Here is a 21,237-nt window from a genome sequence, read left to right as displayed (position 1 = left end):
CCTATCCGGTGTGGCAACCTATCTGACGGTCATATATGTGGTTTTCCGGTTGTGAAATGACTGACTTTAGGACCCAGTGTCTTGCAGCCGCCTCTCACCCTGATGTTAACCGGTTACTGGGCACCCTGGTCTGTTGGCGCTTTGTGTTCCTGTGGACGGGACATTCCTTCAGCTCCCGTTTCCCAATGGCAGTGTATGTATAAACAGACGTCTGTTTGTTACCTCGCGTGGCCGTCACTGAAGTGCTATGATGAGGAGCATACCCAAGGCGGGCAGAATAAAGCTCATCTGTCACTCTGCGCTGGACTTTCTCCTGGAAACTCCCTTCATTAATGGTACCACAGGGTGTGGTGTCTATATGCAGTCATGGTGGTGGTGCTGGTGGCGATGGTGTTGATGACCACGCAGGTGTTGCAGAAGTTGTTCACCACACCATCTTTCATCTCAGGCATGCAAACTAAGAAACAAAGATGCAAGAGGATCCCCACCTGGTTTGAGATGATCTCTCAAACGATACAGTTAATAGACTTTGTACTTTTATTGTCTATCAAGGACTACAGTGTATAGTGGCACATAACATCTGATCGTGGAGGTCTGGAATCATTAACGTACGGTTATGCTGGAGCTTTAGATCTGTTGAAGTTCACAACTTTTTGTGCTTGTGTCTGGAGAGGAATAAAAGCATTGCGACACATCTGAGCCACATGTCGGGTCCAGGATAGCTGCAGGAGATGTAAGTCAGAGGAGTTTTGTGTAGAAAGTCAACAGAACCGAGGCCCAAGAACAAAGGGATCGGGGAACGCAACAGTGGGGAGAACCGCCTCCAAGATGGCTGGCACACAGCAGACTCTCCGTGGAGAGATGCTCCTCACCCAGCCAGAGATGGCATGTCTTCTAACTCGCCCGCTATGCTGTCTGCGCTACAGACTCCCGCTTCTGCCGTAAATCAGGCGCTGCGGTGCTGTGGCTGATGTTTTTGGCTATTCGGCACATCTGGATGTGTGATGCAGGCTGGGGCCGTGTGCTGCCTAAGGAATGGGGAGACCCTGGCCAAGGACAGCGTTTGGGGTAAATCTCCATCTTTATCCTTACAATTTACACTACTTTTGGCATGTGCCATAATATTGACCCTATCATGACATTAATGCGGGGGGGGGGGGGGGGGGGACGTGCAGAGATCAGAGACCAATGGTCATCAGGGAAGGTGCCCAACGACGTGGATCCATTCCACACGTTTCCTTCAATCTGGACGCACTAAAAGGAACCACAAAGGCTTCCACAACGCTGTGGTCCAGGGCAAGAATAAGCAAAGAATGTTATTCTCCTGCTTTCAAGCAAACTGGTTTTATTAGTTTTACTGCTTGGTCCAGATAGGTCACTGCCTGGCATAAATTTAATGTTTATTTTTGTGTCTTTTTTTAACACTGAGTAAATACTTGGAGCCACAAAGCATGTGTGAAGCGCAGTTCTGTTTCCTCAGGATCAATAAGGTTTAATTTAGGGGGGGTGTCCCATGTGAATCTTCACCCTCAGTAGGTTTTAGCCCAGGTAGCAACCTGAGATATCCCTTACCCTGTCAGATTTGTGCTCCTCAGCTCACAAGTACCTAAAAACAAGGTATTTCAATGGCAGCCTATTGGGTATAAAAGTTTTGTCTCAGGCTAGTGTTTCAGATTTATTTAGAAGATGCCTCTGTCCAAAGCAACATACAAATGATGAGAGAGTCACAGTGTAGTATCAGGCTGGGTCCAGCACCCCTTGGGGTTAACAGTGATGAATTCACCAGCCATGGGAATCAAGTCCACAACCTCCCGGATATAGGCACAGATCCCAGACCCACCAGGCTACACACTGTGGTTTTTGGTCACTACACAGCAGTACAGGGCGCAAGGAGGAGGTGTGGAAGGGATGGATTATGTCAGATGGGGTTGGAAAGCTAAAGAAACACAAAGCCACAGATGTGTGGGTGACAGGCGGTGCGTAATCCTGCAGGGGGCGCTCCACACACACTTTTCACAGTTTGAGGACAGTGTTATTCTTACCAGCATAGACTTAAATATTTAAAGTTTTTGTTTTAAAGATGCGAGTCTCCGACACTGTCTTGGAGCTGAACTATCATTTCACACAATGTGTGTATTGACTTCCCGTGAGAAGTAGGTTCTCCACCCGCCCCCCCCCAACTCCCCACAAGCCTATGGGAAATGCACATTCTCTCACAGAAGGTCAAGGTGGGCCTGCCAGGTGCAAACTGTAGCCTCTGTGCTGCCCCCCCATCCCCCCCCCTTTCCACACTCGCACCAGAGAAAGTTATAAGAAAAAGGTAGATGAGACCACACTGCAGTCTAGGGGTGTCTGCTTGCAAACGATCATCCAGAAAGATCTGATCAGTAGGTGGTTCTCAGTCTGTGAGACAGGCAGACACACAAACAGGATGTTTTCTGCTGGCATGACTCATGCCAACTTTTTATTTTCTCGCTTTAAATGCACATGGTAATCAAGGTCAAAATTACTTAACATATTCTCCAGCTTTGCTTATTTAGTATTTTAAAAACACCTGAAATAAAACACGGAGGGCCTTGAAATAGAACATTTATGCAAAAATGTTCAGTTTTATGCATGTGATTAAATGCACGGCTATCTATTGCTTAGTAACCGAGAGGTTAGACCACAGCACCACCTCAGCTGAATATACAGGTGCAGGATCGGGAGAATCCGGGGAGGTTAGACCACAGCACCTACAGGTGCAGGATCGGGAGAATCCGGGGAGGTTAGACCACAGCACCTACAGGTGCAGGATCGGGAGAATGCGGGTACAGCTACCTGCAGGTACATTTCAAAAGTTTATAAAAAAAAAATGCAACACATTACTGTAGGGGGCACAAAAAATACTATATAGTTACTATATTTAGACGTTACTATATTTGTTCATGGTTTGTACTTGAGTAGTAACTGAGTTCCTAAGTTACTTGTGCCCTCTCAGTAAAGTGTTAGCAAAAAAAACAACAAAGCAATAAGAGCACACAAGGGCCACATGGGCACCGACTACATTGTTTGTGATTTGCCACATAAGAACCATGCAGCACAAGGCAGAAAGTTCCTAACGTGGGCTCACTATAGCATAAAAAGCCAAATAAATACCCTACGACTTGTCAGAGCACTGTAAAAACGATGGCAATCGGAGTAAAACAATGGAGGGATCCATTCTGTACATTAAACCGCTATGTTCAAGTGCACAGAAACACCTCTTTTTTTGGAACATGCTTCATAGATAATACCGACATCAGCTTTGCAATCCTCGGTAGCGAAAATCGACAGTCCTGTTTGTGTGAGAAGGGGTGGGGTAGGCATCGTGCAAACCCTCGGCGGGGGGGGGGGGGGGGTTGATGAACGGTTACTTCCTCCATCTTTTGAAGCCCATGAACATGCTGCAGCCGTAGAGGATGGACACCACAAACGCAAATATCTGCAAAAGCGATTAAAAGCCCATGATGACAAACATCAGTGTAATACTGGACAAAACAAGTGCAACATAACAACAAAAGACGACAGTGTAGCTCCTGTCGCTGAACAAGTTTTATCACAAGAATATAAGGTAACAAAACGGACAGTGTTGCTATTTGCAGGATTTTATTGACTCTCAAAATACAGTGCAGCTGTTTCAAACGCATTTCAAATTACAGTACTGTACACATTAAATTACTGAACTGTGTATAATTCAAATACGCTATAATACAGTACTGTATATTAAATACAGCTTATTGTAGTTTTGCTCCTGCATCTGGATGGCTCATTTTTTTATCATAGGCTTTGATGAGTCTATATTTGTCACTGAAAGAAAATGCCTCTTTTTCCCCGTCATGTTTTCTGTGCACGAAGCATTAGTCTCAGGTAGCTGGACTGGTTGCCGCAAGGCAAAGCAGGGCTATTAAAATAAAAAAATTTTAAAAAGAAAAGAATTATCGTAATTTTATTTTTTTCCATATGATATCATGTATGAAAAACCCAAAGTGAACACTGTTAGTGGACTACTTGATTACTATAAGCGATTTATTTAAACAGTGTTTGTACAGGAATGGTTCAGTCCCAAGCTTTTTTATCCATATAAGCGGGTGATTGCTATAACAATGATCACTATAAGCAGGTTCCATTGTAATGATAATAGCAATATTATATAAGAAAGCTAGCTTTACATGATGTGTAAATTGTTAAAAAAAACACACACACAGCTAGCTCTGGTGTAAAAGTGCATCCATTGATTCATTCTGCATAGGAAGGCTGTGGATTTGTTCTGGATGAAAACAGTTACAGCCGCTCATGTCCTGGTTAACCGCACTTAAACCTAGTCAGCTTCAGAGACACATGTGTGCAAGCAGTCCATTGTCTTTTGTTTACAGGGCTGACATTTACCTAAATCAGACAATGACCTGAAATTCACTGGAATTTGCTTAAGAGCATCGTGCTGTTAGTCTACTGTGGGCCCGACCACCACGAGGGAACACCCTTGCATCTGTGACCACTGGCGTGCTCGCTGACGCTCTGGCTACCACGTAAATCCGTGTGAAGAGTAGCGGGGAGACAGGCGATTACGTACAGTGGCTATATCTACATTGACTCACAAACCGTTCCAGGCAATAGCCATCATATTTGGCAGGACAGAATTTCACCACTGATATTTGATACGTCTAGATGACAGAGCTTCTTGCTCATGGCTAAAATGACACAAAACCATAACGTCTTCGACTCTGAGCCTCACTTAACCATTTATTCAATTCAGTATCCAACTCACGCTTATGCTGCTGTACCTATTGATTGCATGCGCATTGCACTACATATATAAGCCCTCATGTCCGGCCCCCCCGTTTCACACTGTCCTGTGTTTTGCACTTTAAGTCCTGTGAAAAGCCTTCCCTTGTCACTAACAGTCTGGATGTCACACTGTGATCGTGGGGGAACATTATTTCATGCTACTTTATTCCTGTATACAGATAGTATGACAATAAAGCTCAGTTTACTTGACTGTTCCATTAAATCCAGATAAAGTTCTCTTATAATGACAGCTTTGTAGTAAATTACAGTTCTATCATTCTTCTGCATGCGGTTTACCCTCAAGACAGGATAAGTGAGTAAGCATTTTAAGGGTTTACGTGGCGGGACGGTGAAATGTCCTGAGGAGAAAGCTCTTCTGCGCAGCCCCCACTGCTTTCATTTCCGCTGTGCCTGGGATCACAGCCCATGCTGGTGGTTTTCCTAGCTGCCTAGCGCTGGTTTTCCTGCACTCCAAACCCACAGAATCGGAACAGCCCCCCCACCGCCGGCCCATCCTGCATTTTGAACCCGTCGGACTCGATGTGGTTCGCTGCCCCAAGCACATACACTGTCAGAAGAAAAAGAGTATCGATTTGTACCTTTGCTTGTCCCTGGGGCTGTATTCTCAGTGGTCTGCCAATTGTACCATAGCTGCAGGTTTATGTACCTTTTAAGGTACAGATATGGACTCTGGGGAACATCCCCAAGGTACAATCACCATTAATGTACCCCCAATGGTACAAATGTTCCTTAGAGTCTATTTCTGTACCTTAAAAGCTACAATTACCTGCAGCTACATTTACAACTGGCAGACCCTTGAGGGTACAGCCCCAGGGACAAGCAAAGGTACAAATTTGTACTCTTTTTTTTAACATAAAATTGTAAAAGTCTGTCTAATTCATTGAATTGCAACTTGATACTTGTATTTTTCTGAGATACATTTGAACAACCAATATCCAGTGCCCGTGAGAGTCTGTTCAGGTCCACATCGGCCCACAGACGTCCACATTAGCACGAATTAGCCTGACAAGGACTTCTTCAGACACAGCAGCGAGTGTGTACCTCAAACTGCTGTGGGCAACTGGGGTGGGATTCGAACCCTCAGCACTGGCAGAGTGTGGCAGCAGAACTGTCCACTGTACCAAAAAACTCAAGGATGTCTCACTTATCAGTTTAGGATTGCTAGACAAATAAAATAATAAACCAAGCCATTTATCTAGTTGCTCTTTATGAGCTCAGTGCTTCCCCATCAAATTATCTAAAAAATAAAATGGGGTAGAAGAGGTGTTGGTGTGGCCAACGGGTGGTCAGTGTGGATCCCAGTGCCCCAGTGCAGTGAGGGGGACACTGTACTGTAAAAATGACATCGTCCCTCAGATGAGACATAAAACCGAGGTCCTGACTCTCTGAGGTCATAAAAGATCCCTGGGCATCTTTTGAAAGAGTAGGGGTGGTACCCCGATGTCCTGGCTAATTCTGCCCACTGTGGCCCTTTCAAATCTGGCCTCCTAATCATCCCCTACATCTAACTGGTGAATCTCCTGCCTTAGCTACTGTGTGGGGAGCATACTGGCGCAGATGGCTGCGATTGCATCATCCAGGTAGGGGCTACACAGTGGTAGAGGCTGAAGTGCCTGTTCTGTAAAGTACTGTGCGTGTCTTGAAGAGTGTTATATAAATGTAACGTTCATTCTTTCAACATTCATACACGCTTGGTGAGTCTGACTGCGCCCAAAGGGTGTGAGGGGACGGGGACGGACGCGGTCGGTGTGGCGCTTACTGTGGCTGCCACGTTGATGCTGTACTGGCGACTGTCCAAATAGGCGATGATGTTCTGTTCCGGTTTGGACACGCAGGCCGTGTCATTGCCGCTGATGCTTCCGGCGGCCGTGGTTGCCGCTTCAAGCACGAAGGCGCTGAAGTAGAGCAGCAGGGCGCCAAAGTGGTACGCCATGTCCTGTAAACACCATCGAGTTTAAAGTAAATTAAAAAACATGAGAAATGCGTTATTAAAACCTCAGCTCCTCAGAGAGGGATCGCTTGACGGGATTTACTGGGGCGCAGCAAACCACAGACTTTATTTGATCCATCATTCCTGTCATCTTCACCCCATCCTTAAATGTAAAAGAATAAACTTTCTAAACGGGGTGACAGAGGGACCCTGCTTGTCACAAGGAGGGGCGACATTTACTCAATTCATTGTTGGCATTGATCTTTACAAGAGCTTCACATGTCATTGCATCCTCCCAGTCCCAAACGTTCCCACCCTAAAAGAAGCGATTTACAAACAAAACCGACACTCCCCGGTGTCCTTGTGCTGTCACCGTTGATAATTGAATTTGGTTGATGAAACTGGCAAAGCCACGCCCGACATTTGTACCGCCCGCTACGTTAGGCCAGACACCACAAAAGCGTAAAAAAAAAATAATGAATGAATAACAAGCAGTCGGGAAACGCGATGCGGTTGCAGCCAGTAATCCTTTTAATCACATTGCCAGGCAAACGCTGATGTGAGGGGCTTTTACTTATTGCAGAAAGTATTCATATTAAAAGTGGCATGCATCCAATTATTTTTCTGCATAGCAATACAGATCATTTTATTAGAATGGCCGCTAAGTTAGTTGGCGTCCGCTAGCTGTTTGTCGTTGCGAAGGTTACAGCTGTATCATACTGACACAAACACTTGATGGACGAGTAGAGCTTGCTTTTCAGGGTGGTGTTCACAGAAACAAAGATTTCCTCAAGTAGCAAGGCAGGCCAGTAAGTTAAATCAAAAGGCAGAGCCTACGGTTTTTATTTTAGCTTGATATCCGTAAGTTTTCAGAGTACACGATCAATATGGCTCGATCAGCTTCGCGGCATTCCTGCAGACGTTACACGGAAATGACTTATGCTCTATGGTCAGTGGTTTTATGGAGGTGACGGTGCATTGATGATGCTCACTAGGCTGAGCAGCTACATGCTTATAAGGAAGACCTATTATATAAATCACGTATAGTACGACCGGACGTTTCTATGACAACGTGGGCGTCGCTATACCCCTTTTACTAGGGCATGTGTCCCAGTATTTATGTGCAGTGCCCCAGTGATATCTCACGTTCAAATCATATGGGTTGGGGGGCCCTGTGTCCCAGTACAGATTTATGTCTCACAATGTCCCTGCCTGTCAACAAATGATCAGGAAAAAAATTGGAAAATGATAGACTGGCAGATAAATTTTGACAAGTGACAAGCAGGTCGACGGTAAAAACAGCCTCCCCATGAAATCTGATGCACCTGAAACCAGCTTTAAAAGCTCACCAGGAAATTCCAGTCCGTATTGATTTTGTCCACATAGCCCAGGAGAAACAGCAGGAGGAAGGCAGTCGAGAAGAAAAACAGGATCACTGAGACAAACAGCACCCAGCCTTGCAGCAAGGGCACCGGTAAGTTGGATGAGGCCACCAGGATCCATACTAGTCCTCCGAATATCTGCAAGCACAGAAATGAGCCCTAGTTTACACCACAACGTGCAGGCCCGTGCCTGTTCCTCAGTAGCATTAAAATAACCAAGAATTCCTTAAAAAGTCAGTGCCTAGTTACTTATTTACTTCGGCAGATCGTTAAATACCGATTGACACTTTTGTAAACGTCTCGCCAGCAATATCAATGAAATAAATGACGCTCGTTATGTCATGAAACATTATTTTTTGCGACGTTAGACCGTACCTGTCATTTACCTGAAATCATGTGTTTTAATGCATAATTTTAATGCATTTCTGCTTCCAGTTAAAAAGTGCAAAAAAAAAAAAAAAAAAAAAAAAACATCGTACTGTGTCATCAGCAAAACTACCCGTACCGGAGAAAAACAACCTGTGCTACAACAAACTTTGTCAAATAAATAATCAGAATAAGTCACTCACAATTTCCAGGCAGATCAGCGCCCCGGAGTATGTCCTCAATATGTCTAGCCCGATAGGTAAAGAAACAATCGGGGCCGGGTAGGACGTTGCAGCGGCGTTAGCTGGATCCGACATGCTTTCCGTGGATCGGAGGGCTTTGCTGGCCGGGATCGGAGGTTACAGGCGGATTCCTGTCGGATCACGTGGGCCGCACAGGTGGGACAGGTGCGCGCGGCCACGCCCTCCGCTTGCCGGAAGCGCGCGCCTCTTGCTAAATATTAATTGAGCTTAAATGTGTAAATAAAACCGTCTGACTGCAAACCGCAATAGCAAACTGGTCCTTCGTGTTTGCTGAAAGGTGCACAGAAATCTGTAAAAGCGGGCATTTATAATACAAATAAATAATAAATAAAGTCTTTGTTTAAGATTGTGGTTTGCCTGCAGCATTGACCTTTTCTGACAGGGCAGTCTGTTATAAGCCTTTCAATGTGCTGTAGGCCTATGTGGTTTGTATCTCTGCCACAAATGAAACTTTTAAAGTGAACTGCAAAGGTAAGTGTTACATTGAGACACATAGGCTAATGGCCACAAATGAAAAAAACTATTGTTTCAGACAGGAAAGATGTTTTTTTTTTAATGCCCGAAGAATGAGAACTTTAAAGTGCCTTGAGAATAGAAAGAAAGAAAATGAATAAAAAGTGGAACACGATACGGCTAAGATCAATTTTAAACAAAAACGCAGGCTTTGTTTAAATAGGCTAAGCTCCTTTAGTACAGTTAAGCACACAGAGTGTACCAGAAAGCTGTGAGACTGGTAATCATATGGCTATACATACCGTATATGTGGGAAAATAGGCCCATAGTTTTTCTTGTTAAATATTATCCTAATATAAAAAATAAAAACAAAATATTAACGATAGTTGCCAACATGGTGAAGATAGTCATGTCAAATAGTTTGATTAATGATCAACCGGTCAGCCTATAGTTCAACAGTGTAATGACCGGTTTGTGCAAAGTACACATGCCATCCCATTGAGAAATGACCGCTAAGCAGTGGGACGACGTGTCTTTCGCAAACTGTAGCAGTTTTATACAGTAACTGTTAGCGGGTATAAAGGCTGGGACCTTGTAAGGAAATGGAAGGGCTTTGCTTCAACTTCAGAAGGATCTTAAGGAAATCAAGAAGTAACAGCTTGATTTGTATGAATGCATTTGCTTGTATCTGCGAGGTTTGCAGTGAGAGACCCTGTTTTTAGAACTACTGCCATGATAGCAGAGTTCATGGTTTATTATATTATTTTGTGTAGTTATGTTAGCGGGAACAACTACCTATAATGCCAATGTTTTATGTTTTATTAAGGAAAACAGTGCGTTCTGAGGTCAGGACGTGTTTCATAGTATACATTTTACAATTAAGAATACAATTATTTTAATTTAGGCCTACTGAAAAGTGTATAGTTAAATATGCCTGTGATTTCTCTTTTGGTTTTGCTTATATTGACATATACCTCATAATAATACCTAACTTAATAGTGTTCACCAGTGTTCATCTATGCATGCATTTATTAGGTCTATATAGATCGTCAGATTTGAATCTTCCAACTGCATTGTGGAGTGTGTCGGTGGGTATTTTTGCCCATTCATCCAGAGGAGCATTTGGGAGGTCAGGCACTGATGTTGGACATGAAGGCCTGGCTCACAATCTCCATTCCAGTTCATCCTAAAGGTGTTCGATGGGGTTGAGGTCAGGACTCTGTGCATCCCAGTGAAGTTCTTCCACACCAAACTCACCCAACCATGTCATTATGGACCTTGCTTTGTGCACTGGAGCACAGTCATGTTGGAGCTGAAAAAGGCCTTCCTCAAACTGTTCACAAAAAGTTGGAAGCATAGAATTGTACAAAATGTCTTGGTATGCTGAAGCATTCATTGGAACTAAGGGGCCCAGCCCAACCCCTAAAAAGCAACCCCACACCCTTTACAGCATGATGCAGTCAGGCAGGTAACATTTTCCTGACATCTGTGAAACCCAGACTCATCCATCAGACTGCCAGACAGAGTGTGATTCATCATTCCACAGAACACATTTCCACTGCTCCAGAGTCCAGTGTCAGTGTGCTTTACACCACTGCATCTGATGCTTGGCATTAAACTAGGTGATGTGAGGTTTGCATGCAGCTGCTCGGCTATGGAAATTCATTCCATGAAGCTTTTGGCGCTCAGTCTTTGTGCTGGGGTTAATGCTAGAGGAAGTTTGGAACTTTGCAGTTACTGAGTTAGAGTGTTGGCAAGTTTTACACACTATGCACCTCAGAACTCAGTGACCCTGCTCTGTTACTTACATGGTCTACCAGTTCATGGCTGAGTTTCTGTTGTTCCTACGTGCTTCCACATTGCAAAAATACCACTTACAGTTGACCGTGGAATATCTAGCATGGAAGAAATTTCACAAACAGACTTATTGCAAAGGTGGCATCCTATGACAGCACCACGCTTGAATTCACTGAGCTCTTCAGGACGACCCATTCTTCCACAAATGTTTGTAAACCTGACTGCATGGCTGGGTGCTTGATTTTATACACCTGTGGCAATGGGTCTGAATGAAACACCTGAATTCATTGATTAAGAGGTGTGTCCCTATACTTTTGTACATACTTTTATTGTACGTATGCGGCTCAAAAATCCTGTCTCAGGCAGCAAAAGGCACAAGTTGAGTTGGGCAGATTCATAACATGACAAAAAACGATAAATGGCATAGAATGCAAACTGAAATCTAATTTTAATAAATCATATGAACATATTGTCGGGCGTAACAGAAAATGACAGTAGCTACAGCTTGTCACTGGGTGTTTTCTCTAACAATCTTGTTGCTCATTTAAGGGAACAAAAGGGTTTGTCCCAGAGTGGAAACCATAATCACTGCTATCTCTGACTGTGAGTGTTTACATTCTGTAGCCTGTGTTGTACTTGGTGCCAATGTTTCAAGTGGTCAAATAAGTTTACAATACTTCCAATTCTAGCTGGCACAAATTTTCAGCCGTTTATAATATATAGCCCAAGTCTGTTGCGTGTAGGACTTCACAAATTGCAGGAGTATCGCCACACAACCACCGTCTTTTTACCTTGTTAATCCACAATAGGTTATTCCGCAGCGACACTCATCCGCTCATCCCTCCCATGACCCACACGACCCACCAAAATCGTGCCATAACCAGAGTTTGAAAAATAGTGAGGTGCGGGACCATGGGGGTTGGGTCTCATCAATCCCATTATTGATACCGCCACCTTCATAGGATGTTTATTTATTTTTTTATTAATTAGTTATGTGAAACTTTAGTTAGCCTATTGTTTTTTTATTATTCAGGTGACTATTTAGCTCAAAATTTTATTTTTAGCTCTTAAAAATGACCGAAGCCTGAACCTCGGTGACGTCATACCCCTAACCAAAACAGTAGCACGTGGCCTAATCCGCTAAAGCAGCGAAGCTTGTTGTGCGTATGTATGCTTGTCAGCTCTTAAAAGACAACTATATGATTGGCTGGAATTGCTGTCATGTGTGATGTGCTTCGTTGATGTGCTATCAAGCGATGTATCTTATCGACAGTTTGCCAAATTGTCTCACTATAATATCGTATAATATGGCAATTAGTTGATATATCATTTATATCGCCCAGCCGTAGAAGGCAGGGCTATATGCCTAACTGCAGATCTTTGGGTTTCATGATGTAACCAAAGCTCCTGGAAGAAACCTGCGTTTCACAGGGAAAACGCGCAAACTCAATGCGGGGCAATGAGGACACACCCTCACTAACACTTTCCTCATTTTCGCTACTCTCATTTTTATAATTCGTTTTAATATAATAATTCACCAGGTGGCGCTGTGTAGCACATTCAAGCAACTGTGGAAAATAAATTGTTTCAGGTATTTATTGTAAGTTTAAATCATATAACATTTAGGCTACTAGCGAAACAAATATTTATTACGAATTACACGTGCTCTTGTTTGGCTAGACTGACCTACATTAAATGAAATGTTTTTCAACAAGTATCGCATCAATGAAGCGCAGCAGCCTGCAAAATGTTGCAGCTGATGCAGGATATTTATACTAGAGATCTACTAAGATAAGATATACTTTATGGGCACATTTTATACGTTATATACTATATGTTTTTTTTATTGATCCCGAGGGAAATCCTTTAATAACTCCAGATATGCAGACGTCACAAGGCGGTACTGGCTACCCTGCCTTTCTTGGTAAACTCGCACATGTAGTACATGGCGGCGTCGCAGTCCGCCGGCGTCCACGCTCCGGTGCTCGCCATTTCCACGCAAGTTCCGTTCCTCTGCGCGCTCCCGGGCGTGCTCCAGGAGGTGAAGTTTTGCAGCGGCGAGCTGTCCGTGAACGCGTGCTCGCCCTCCGACTCCGCGGCGCGCAGCCCAATGTACGCGTGAGTAAGGCCGGCTTGGTTGATGTAACTGGCGATCAGGGCGTTTGCCGCCTCACTTTTGGGCATGGCCAGGGTGCCACCCCGCAGCTGGCAGCTCAGCAGAGCGTCTTTGTACTTCCTCCCCTCTTTGACAATTAGGTAGAACTTCTCATCTGTCTCCTTGATCCCTAAAATGACTGTAATAGTAAGACACATTACAGTAAAGTTAAAAATGGGTCAACTGCAGTCAATTTGCATTTTGCCAGCGTATTTCCCTCGTGTTTGCATGAGTCTGTCTGGTTTCCTTCTGTAACCCAAAAACATGAAGTTAGTTGAACTCCTGTCTCTAAATTGTGTGTCTGTGTGCCCTGTGATGGACTGGCATCCCCAGGGGTATAGGAATCTGGGAACAAAGGGCACGTCCCCTTCCCCAAAATCAAATGCCATCCTACGCCACTGGCCATCCCACCCAAGATGCCCGCTGCCTCATGAGTTGTGCTGCCTGTGATGCACTGGATATGGAAGAGATTATGGAAAATCTACAGATGGATTGATAATAATAAAACAATGGGTTTCGCTTCTTGGAAAAGGACTGTCATACTTCACAGAAATGTAAAAAGGCAGTCACTCTCATAAGATTGCGAGGGAACACAACCTGCGGCGTGCAGGTCTGGCTCCGATCATCTTTGGGGGTCTCGGTTCATCAAGGGCAGCCAAATCGCACATGTTAAAGTCACGGGAGAGTCGCACATAGCTTCAATGTGAGAGTGATGTGACGTTACCGCTTTTCAGGAAATTGACAGAGTTCTTCAGCTTGCCAACGTTGACGTCCAGCTGGCCAACAACCTTCCTGTAGCGCCCGCAGTCACAGGTTGTGCCTGTCGGCAGGGCAAATGTCTTACATCTCAAATGCATTTCATAAATATATTTCTCGAATGGTTTCGAGCAGTATTGAAATCATTGAGCTGGCATTCTGTCCAGGGTGTACTCTGCCCTATTGCCCTGCACTAACTCGGGATAGGATCCAGGAGCCCTGCAACCTGGTGCTGGAGAAGCGGTTTGAATATAAATGGAAAGATGGATGAATGAAATAATTAAAAACTTCAGGATGTAATTGCAATTAAAATGCAATTCAAAATGTAATTGCAATTAAAATGCAATTCATGTGTAATTACAAATGTACTGCACATGCAACTGAAATGTAATTAAACAACAGTTCCATCATGTTAAGTACAGCTGTATTTGAATTAAGATAAAATTAAATATTAAATATTGTACCAGGTCTTCCTTTAAGTCCCGGAGGTCCATCAGTGCCACGTATGCCTTTGTCCCCTGAAATGATAAAAGTCACATAAAGATCTTAAAGTAACTGAATGCCCAACCATAAGGCTGAATGTCGGCAGCATATGCTGCCTGTCCTTCTGGATTTCACAAATGATTTAAGGATAAGCTAGAGATGTGAAGATGTTTTTGACATGTGAAGTGTGATAGTCCCTTTTGAGAATTGAGAAACAGAAGGTTTGAAAAACTGCCTGTCGTGCCTCATGTACACCAGCAGATGGCCACACTGTACAGTAGGTCTCCTCATGGTTAAATATGGATCCAAAAGCAACAACTTAGGTAGGGAGATGTTTTCTTCCATGTTAAAGTGTCTGTCTTTACGTGTGTGGGGGGGGGGATTATTGTATCACAATAGCAGGTGAGATATCGATTAAGTATTTAAAATCTACAGACGAACTGTTACATTACTGGTTCTAGCTGTAGTTCTTAGACCCTAAAATGTGTCAGCAAAAGACTTAATTGTATGAGACGGTAAATTTCTTAGTCACTTTGAGAAAAGACCTAACAATTAAGCAGTAAAAGTGATGACGGTGGTGATACTGAGTGTGAACTGTAAAAGTTCATGCTTTTTCCCATCTTGTAAAATCAGGTTCAATGAATTTGACATATTGAGAGTTCTGTCACAACTTAGGAGAAAAACACATAAAAACTCTGCTTATATCCATAAAAAAAATAACTGCTTATATCCACACCCTGAATTCGGGCCCTTAATAGCTTCCTGTGCTGGATTCGACTGCAGACCATGTCACAATCAGGCAGACTGTTAAACTCCCGTACACTGCACTCCAAGGAGAGTTCTACAGCCAACACATGGATGTGGTCTGATGTTAAGTAAACACGCGCGTCAAAGTCCTTCAAAGTCCTTCCAGCTCCCAATCCAAATTAGAGGCTTTTGCTGATGATAATGATGATGCGTTCGAGACGTGCTGGACTGAACTCAGGTGTGGAGGGGGGGGTGTCCTGGTGTAAAAATGGCGTAAAGCACTGGTGTGAGGGAGCTGCCTCCCCCGAGCGGGCCAGATTCGGCTTGTTGGAGGTTTGGGCCTGTACCTCTTTCTCCGGCTGGGCCGGTCTTCCCCATTGGCCCAGTGTCTCCCTGGCTACCCAGTTCCCCCCGCAGTCCTGCAATGGGACAGAGAAAGAGCAAACACTGTCATGGAGCGAAGACGCCTTCAACGTGAATGACGGACGGATTGGAAAACAGTCGTAAAGCCTCGCAACCGCGTTGTCTCGCTGGGTTTGTAGAAGCCTGTTGTCTATACCCAGATGACCCCCAAACTTAGGATTTCACCAGAAATGTGTGGATTTTCTTACGAAGTCCATCTGCCTGGCTATCTCCGGGCTGAGGTGCTGGAAGACGTCTTCCCTGATAACCTCAATTCGGTGAAACAGACCACAGTCAGGCACATCTCACTCGCCTGTCTTCAAATTTCTCATCTGATACAGTTTTAGAGCAATTTATTGACGGGAAAGGCCTGGATTGGCCTTGGTGTTGTTTACTTTAATATTCCTCAGTATCTGCTTACATTTGTATGGGTGTAATATTCATGTCTTTGAATTAAAGGGTTTTTCCACAGAAAATACTGGGATAATTTTGCTACTGGTAGTAAATCTGAACCAGACTGCGGTTGCCTTAGGTCATTTTTAACTGCAGCATTTTTACACGTAAAGCGCAGTTTTACTTTTACCTACATGCTTGTCATGTTCTTATTAGGTAGAGGAGTCCTACAGGAAACAGGGTTACGTGGCAAATAAAGACTGATTCTTGACTCTTGAATGATTTTGGGGCGGCGTTCGTGGCTGGGATTTGATACAGTGGGACTCCGAGTGAGGCAGTTAAGGGGGGTCATGTGACTTCAGAATGGGAGATGGGTTTAACAAAAAACAGTGGTAAGGAATAATAACAGAATACAGCTGTTTTAGGGTCAGCACAAGGGGAAACAAACAGAATATGTGTTGGGGCACAGCAGGGGGCAGGATTGGCCACTGGGGGGTCTGAGCGTATTTCCAGGAGTTAAGAGAGAAACAGAGCTCAGTCATAATCAGCAAAATAAAGGAAGGTCAGTTTTAAAGGATGCAGTTCCTCTACCTAATAAACACTGAGTGAAGTTGTGCGTTTGGTACGTGCCACTTGCATGCAAAGCAGCTTTCGGTATCTCGAGATGTACCCTTCATGTACACGAGTTTGTCTGGTAAATGAATGACTGTATACGTAAATACCGTCAGATAACAGAGGTTTTGTTTTTGGCTGGTGGCTCAGACCACGTGACGGGTGTTTCCACGGAGACAGACGTATTTGTGAATGAAGGCTCCACCTTGAAAACAGCACGGGCGGGGGTGGAAGGTAAATAAATAAACAACAAAAAAAAGCGCCTCGCTTCAGCCCCGACAGGGGACGGCCGAAACTGCGGCCGCAGCCGTAATTAACGTGTCTGCCTCGCTTGGGAGCAGGCCCTCGGAGTTTCCTGACTCGGGTTTGCGTCACAGGATGGCCCGCCAGGCTAACGTGCTCGTCCTCGGCTGCTCAGCGCTGCTTTCCAGATGTGGACACTTTTCGCTTAAATGTCCGTCCAGTTGGCAGCGTACAGTGCGGCGCAGCATCGGCTTTTCAATCAGGATGCTTACCTCAGGCTCATCGACATGTAGCGTAAACATAATTCTGCCGTTTTGCAGTTTTGATTCAAACAAACAAAACGAAACGTAAGAAAAACACTGGAACCTGGCTGCCCGGTCGGTCCCGCTTTTCCCAGCCTTCCCTGCTCCCCCGCATCGCCATTGTCACCCAGCTCTCCTGTCGGCAGAGAAAAGACGCGGGTTTTAACCCCCGCGCTCCACGGGTGGTTCATTTACACAAAATCATAATCAGTTTCCTTGAATATCCCAGTACTGATTAGTAAACTAGCCATCATTAGCATTCAGCACAGTCTCAGTAAACACAGTATACAGACGAAAAACAGAGTACTATTAGTAATGTACAAAATACTCTGACATGGCCTTTAGAGTAACCCTGCACTCCATTGTCAATGCATGGATGGATGGTCGCTCTTTGTTTTCCTTTTGTCCACACACTTAATTATAGAATGGTAATTAACAAATTATATATTTCCTTAATTGAAGAAACTGAACTCCTTTCAGCGGCTTGAGGGTTGCTGGAAAGGCCCATCGCGGTTGGGAGACGTTCTGGTTTATTCTCCCTCCCATGGTTCACATGAACCCGTTACAGAGAAATAAGCAGTTTTATCATGTTGCAGCTGTACAAATAGAGACTATCGCGCCATTGGACGTGTGGCAAGCTTGTTTTCTTTCAGCAGAGTAGGAGAAGTTGCTTTGTCTAACGGTTTTGTTCTTTTTTTTCCTTGCCACAGTGTTGGACATGATGCATGCTACTATCACTTTGGCTCTTTGTTTGTCAGCTAACGGGAATCGACCGTTTTTTTCAGCACAATTCCTTTGTGGCTAAGTAAAAACAAGCGTTCGGTGGCATAAACATTGCAGTGGACTGTCATGAGAGGTCACCTGTCATGCCCATTAACAAAAGACAACCGAACCATGCTATTTTGAAGCGTGGTTTTTGTTTAGTGATAAAAGCGGGTGTTGCCGACACAAAAGAGAAAGATGTTTGTGTTGAATTATTTAAAAAAGAAAAACTGAGTCTCTCTCTGTTGTGGCTACAGAACTTTAACTCAAAATACAGAGATTAGTAAACATTGCAGGTAACATATTGAATAATATATAGTATGTATACTTGTTTTTGAAAAACAATGTGTCTTCATCTGTGCTGTTGGGTTATTTTTGTTTTTTATACTCTCCATAGTATGTAAGCATGTAATACTCTCTGTAAGCACGGTGTTTCCTTACCTTTCAATCCTAGCAGTATTGCATTTGAACAAACATCTGCGGCACCTAGAAATGCAAAAGCTTTGAAGAGTAAAAACAAGAAAAAGAACATGCTTCTGCAGTCCAGACCCCCCATACTCGATCTCTGGCAGGATGGCTGGCGGCGAAGATGGATCTCAAGCTTGTTTACTGGACCTTATCACTTTCCCACAGAGCTGTCATGCCACATTATCCAGGACACAAAACTGCTTTTTCTGCATGTGCATTTAACGAATTACTTTATTGGCTGTTTGGCCCCAGAATGGATTTCAGCAGCTGCCTACAAATGCATAAAATTAATTGAGTTGCCTGTGTCATTGAGGGGGGAGGTATAATTCATGTTTGTTTGCTTCTTTCTTCCAGCATAAAAAAAAATAATATATCAGACTTTAGGACGAACTGTTTCTGTTAATATTTTGGTTAAGGGCCATAATCCTGATTGTTGTTATTGTTGTTCTTTGTCGTTGTTGTTATTGCTAAGTTGTATAGTTACATAAGTGAAACTTTGACTCATTTATTCAGCTGGATATTTTTAGTAAAGAACATCGGAGCTCTGCGCAAAGATTCAACAACAGGGACTTGGTTGCACGTCCAGTTCCAGCAGCCCCTAGTCTACCCTGGAGAGCCAAAAGTTACCGGTCAGCGCTTTTGGAATGATGTTTTGGCATGACGACTTGGCGAGGATCGCTGTCGCAAATCCATAATGGCCCTTAAAAGATGTCCGTAAAACCTCGCCTCTTCTGATGAAGGAAAATCAGCGTGGTACTCTGAACGGTTATTTTTAATTGGGCTTATCAGCCATTGCTTTGCTGGCCAGTGTTTGTCCAGTCCAAGTAATTATTAAAGGGTGGTTTTGTGTGTGTGTTTCTGGTAGTATTACTAAATACTACCAAAAAGAACTCCTAGTGAGTCATATAGAGGAAGAAATTCCTTTTTCTGTTTCCTTTCCACAGCTGGAAGCCAGGAAGTCACCCAGTCTATACTTCTTTCAATGGGCTAAATTGGACATAGAGGTGGGCTCACAGCTAGCAATTATTACGAAGGCTAATTGCAGACATGTGGGGTAATACCAAGCCTTTTATGTAACCGACAAGAAGGAGGGTGATTCAAGCTTTTATGCTGAAGTTTAGTGGGTGGTAAACCATTATGTTACGCCACAAGCCATTCACAACATGTACGACATTATGACATATGACGTGGGTGAACAGAAATTCTCGAAGAGGTTTAAGAATTGCAAATTGGGGTCAAAAAATCTTTCACAAATTATTTTATGATATTTTCTTGAATAAATACTGATAATATGCTACATGGCAGTGTCGGGCATTTCAGATCCAGAAGCAACAAATCCAGACCAAGATTTTGTTTCTACCAACCTGTGACTCTTTATTCTCAACTGGCTTGTAGAAACACAATCTTGGTCTGGATTTGTAGGTTTTGGACCTGAGATGGTCAACCCTGCTACAGTGATTAAAAGGGGAGTGAAAGCCATCTGCTGCTGGTTTGACTATCATGTTATGGATAAATAAGCGGAGCAGACCTGAGCAGGTGTTGGACTGACTTGAAGCGAGGGTCTCGCCATCAGGCCAGCTGTCACGTTTGTGTACGCTTTGGGTTTTCGGCTTATTCTGCGTCAGGTTTGTCTTCTTCTCTGGTTAAAAACGGCCCAGGCTCCACATCCCTGCTGTCACACACCTCAATGACCTGCCACACCTTATAAACAAATTCGATCCGACTCATTTGCTTATAATCATTGAACAGAGATTTTGCCGTAAACCCTGTCTCCGTTGGCGTTTTTTTTCCGTGGTAAAAAATTAACTAGGAATTCAAATGAACACCTGAGTAAAATGCGATAGCGTGGCACCGCAGAATGTGAGGACGTGCTCCCTGTTATCTCTTAACGGCAGTGTGACGTCATCATTTTGGTGCGTACAGGTTGTTTTTTGTTATTTATAGATTATAATGCCTCCTGTTCTGTAAAACAGACCTGGCATAAACGTGTGTGTGTGTCTGTGTCTATCTTCAGTCGACGGTTCTGTTTCTTTACTCATAAAGACGGGCTGGTATATAAATATAGATATGTTATGCAATTTGGTCACAGAGTAAATATTTTTTGCATGCTAAAATAGGCTACACTTGATTCATAATGAAGTCACCATCTGACTTGTCATAAACCAGGAGTGACGGTGACCGCTAACATCTCAGTCACCGAAGGGCAATTAGCTGCAGCTAAATTTGCCCCGCTGGATGCGGGACGGCCGTCGTGCTCCGCCCCTCTTCCCTGGCAACCTTTCACGTGGTAGCATATGGAGAAATCCGCCCGGCGCTTTGTTTTCTTTGTATGACCTCGTGCTCTGACCGAGTCCGCCAGATGGCAGAAAGGCCTGCGTGTGTCTGACACGCTTAAGGGCCCTTTGAAGGCGTCCCTGCCTACCGCGGACCGGGCCGTTCCGTGGACTCGTATTCTAAAGTGGAACTAAATACAGTTGGCCCTCCATATCCGCGGGTTCTGCATCTGCAAATTCGACCAACCGCAGATTGAGAGAGAAAAAAATTCAAGAAGTTCCAAAAAAGCAAAGCTGAGCACTGCATTGAATCCACATGAATGTAGTGATGTGTAGGCATACCCTGCACAATCGGAACCAATCCCCTGCAGAGGGACGATTTTACCATATGTAGTGAAAGCATGATAACATTTACTGGATAATTTCATATATATCAGACAATTGGAAGGAGATGTCAAATTCAGCTGGAATTTTTTGTTGTTTATACTCTGTCAAATTTATGTATTCTTCCATTGATGAATTAACCTTTGTCTCCACTTAGGCAATCTGAAATACTGCTATGCACAAATTCAAGCGAATTATAGCAATTAGGCAAATGGACTCCCCCTACCTGAAAAAAACTG

The 21,237-nt window shown here is 43.9% G+C and overlaps 2 protein-coding genes across 3 annotated transcripts; both read right to left on the bottom strand.

Moving 5' to 3' along the window:
- Positions 1-2,431: 2,431 nt before the first annotated feature.
- mal2 (mal, T cell differentiation protein 2) lies at positions 2,432-8,891 on the bottom strand. Its single transcript, XM_023811141.2, has 4 exons — positions 8,709-8,891; positions 8,107-8,277; positions 6,587-6,763; positions 2,432-3,463 (listed from the first exon to the last, which is right to left on the bottom strand). Exons 1-4 carry the CDS (start codon positions 8,820-8,822, stop codon positions 3,392-3,394), a joined length of 534 nt encoding a protein of 177 aa, XP_023666909.1. The 5' UTR covers positions 8,823-8,891; the 3' UTR covers positions 2,432-3,391.
- A 3,709-nt stretch (positions 8,892-12,600) lies between these two features.
- colec10 (collectin sub-family member 10 (C-type lectin)) lies at positions 12,601-18,757 on the bottom strand. Of its 2 annotated transcripts, XM_023811125.2 has the most exons (6): positions 18,315-18,708; positions 17,176-17,247; positions 15,507-15,578; positions 14,394-14,447; positions 13,898-13,993; positions 12,601-13,312 (listed from the first exon to the last, which is right to left on the bottom strand). In XM_023811125.2, the coding sequence occupies exons 1-6, from the start codon at positions 18,427-18,429 to the stop codon at positions 12,909-12,911; spliced, it is 813 nt and encodes a 270-aa protein (XP_023666893.1). In that variant the 5' UTR covers positions 18,430-18,708; the 3' UTR covers positions 12,601-12,908. The 2 variants fall into 2 exon arrangements, with proteins under 2 accessions (XP_023666893.1, XP_023666898.1); XM_023811130.2 differs by lacking the exon at positions 17,176-17,247 and having other exon boundaries at positions 18,315-18,757.
- Positions 18,758-21,237: the final 2,480 nt, after the last annotated feature.

The sequence above is a fragment of the Paramormyrops kingsleyae genome, chromosome 9, assembly GCF_048594095.1.
Source record: "Paramormyrops kingsleyae isolate MSU_618 chromosome 9, PKINGS_0.4, whole genome shotgun sequence".
Classification (NCBI taxonomy): domain Eukaryota; kingdom Metazoa; phylum Chordata; class Actinopteri; order Osteoglossiformes; family Mormyridae; genus Paramormyrops; species Paramormyrops kingsleyae.
This window is presented reverse-complemented; position numbering and strand designations above follow the sequence as displayed.

Excerpts from the sequence above, each read along its gene's own strand:
- mal2 (XM_023811141.2), bottom strand. The coding sequence starts at position 8,822 with ATGTCGGATCCAGCTAACGCCGCTGCAACGTCCTACCCGGCCCCGATT. Across the intron at positions 8,278-8,708 it reads CGCTGATCTGCCTGGAAATT|ATATTCGGAGGACTAGTATG; the intron begins GTGAGTGACTTA and ends CTGTGCTTGCAG. Across the intron at positions 6,764-8,106 it reads ATACGGACTGGAATTTCCTG|GACATGGCGTACCACTTTGG; the intron begins GTGAGCTTTTAA and ends TGGTGTTTACAG.
- colec10 (XM_023811125.2), bottom strand. The coding sequence starts at position 18,429 with ATGGGGGGTCTGGACTGCAGAAGCATGTTCTTTTTCTTGTTTTTACTC. Across the intron at positions 15,579-17,175 it reads GGGACCGACCGGGCAGCCAG|GACTGCGGGGGGAACTGGGT; the intron begins GTTCCAGTGTTT and ends GTCCCATTGCAG. Across the intron at positions 13,313-13,897 it reads TGTCAATTTCCTGAAAAGCG|TCATTTTAGGGATCAAGGAG; the intron begins GTAACGTCACAT and ends TTACTATTACAG.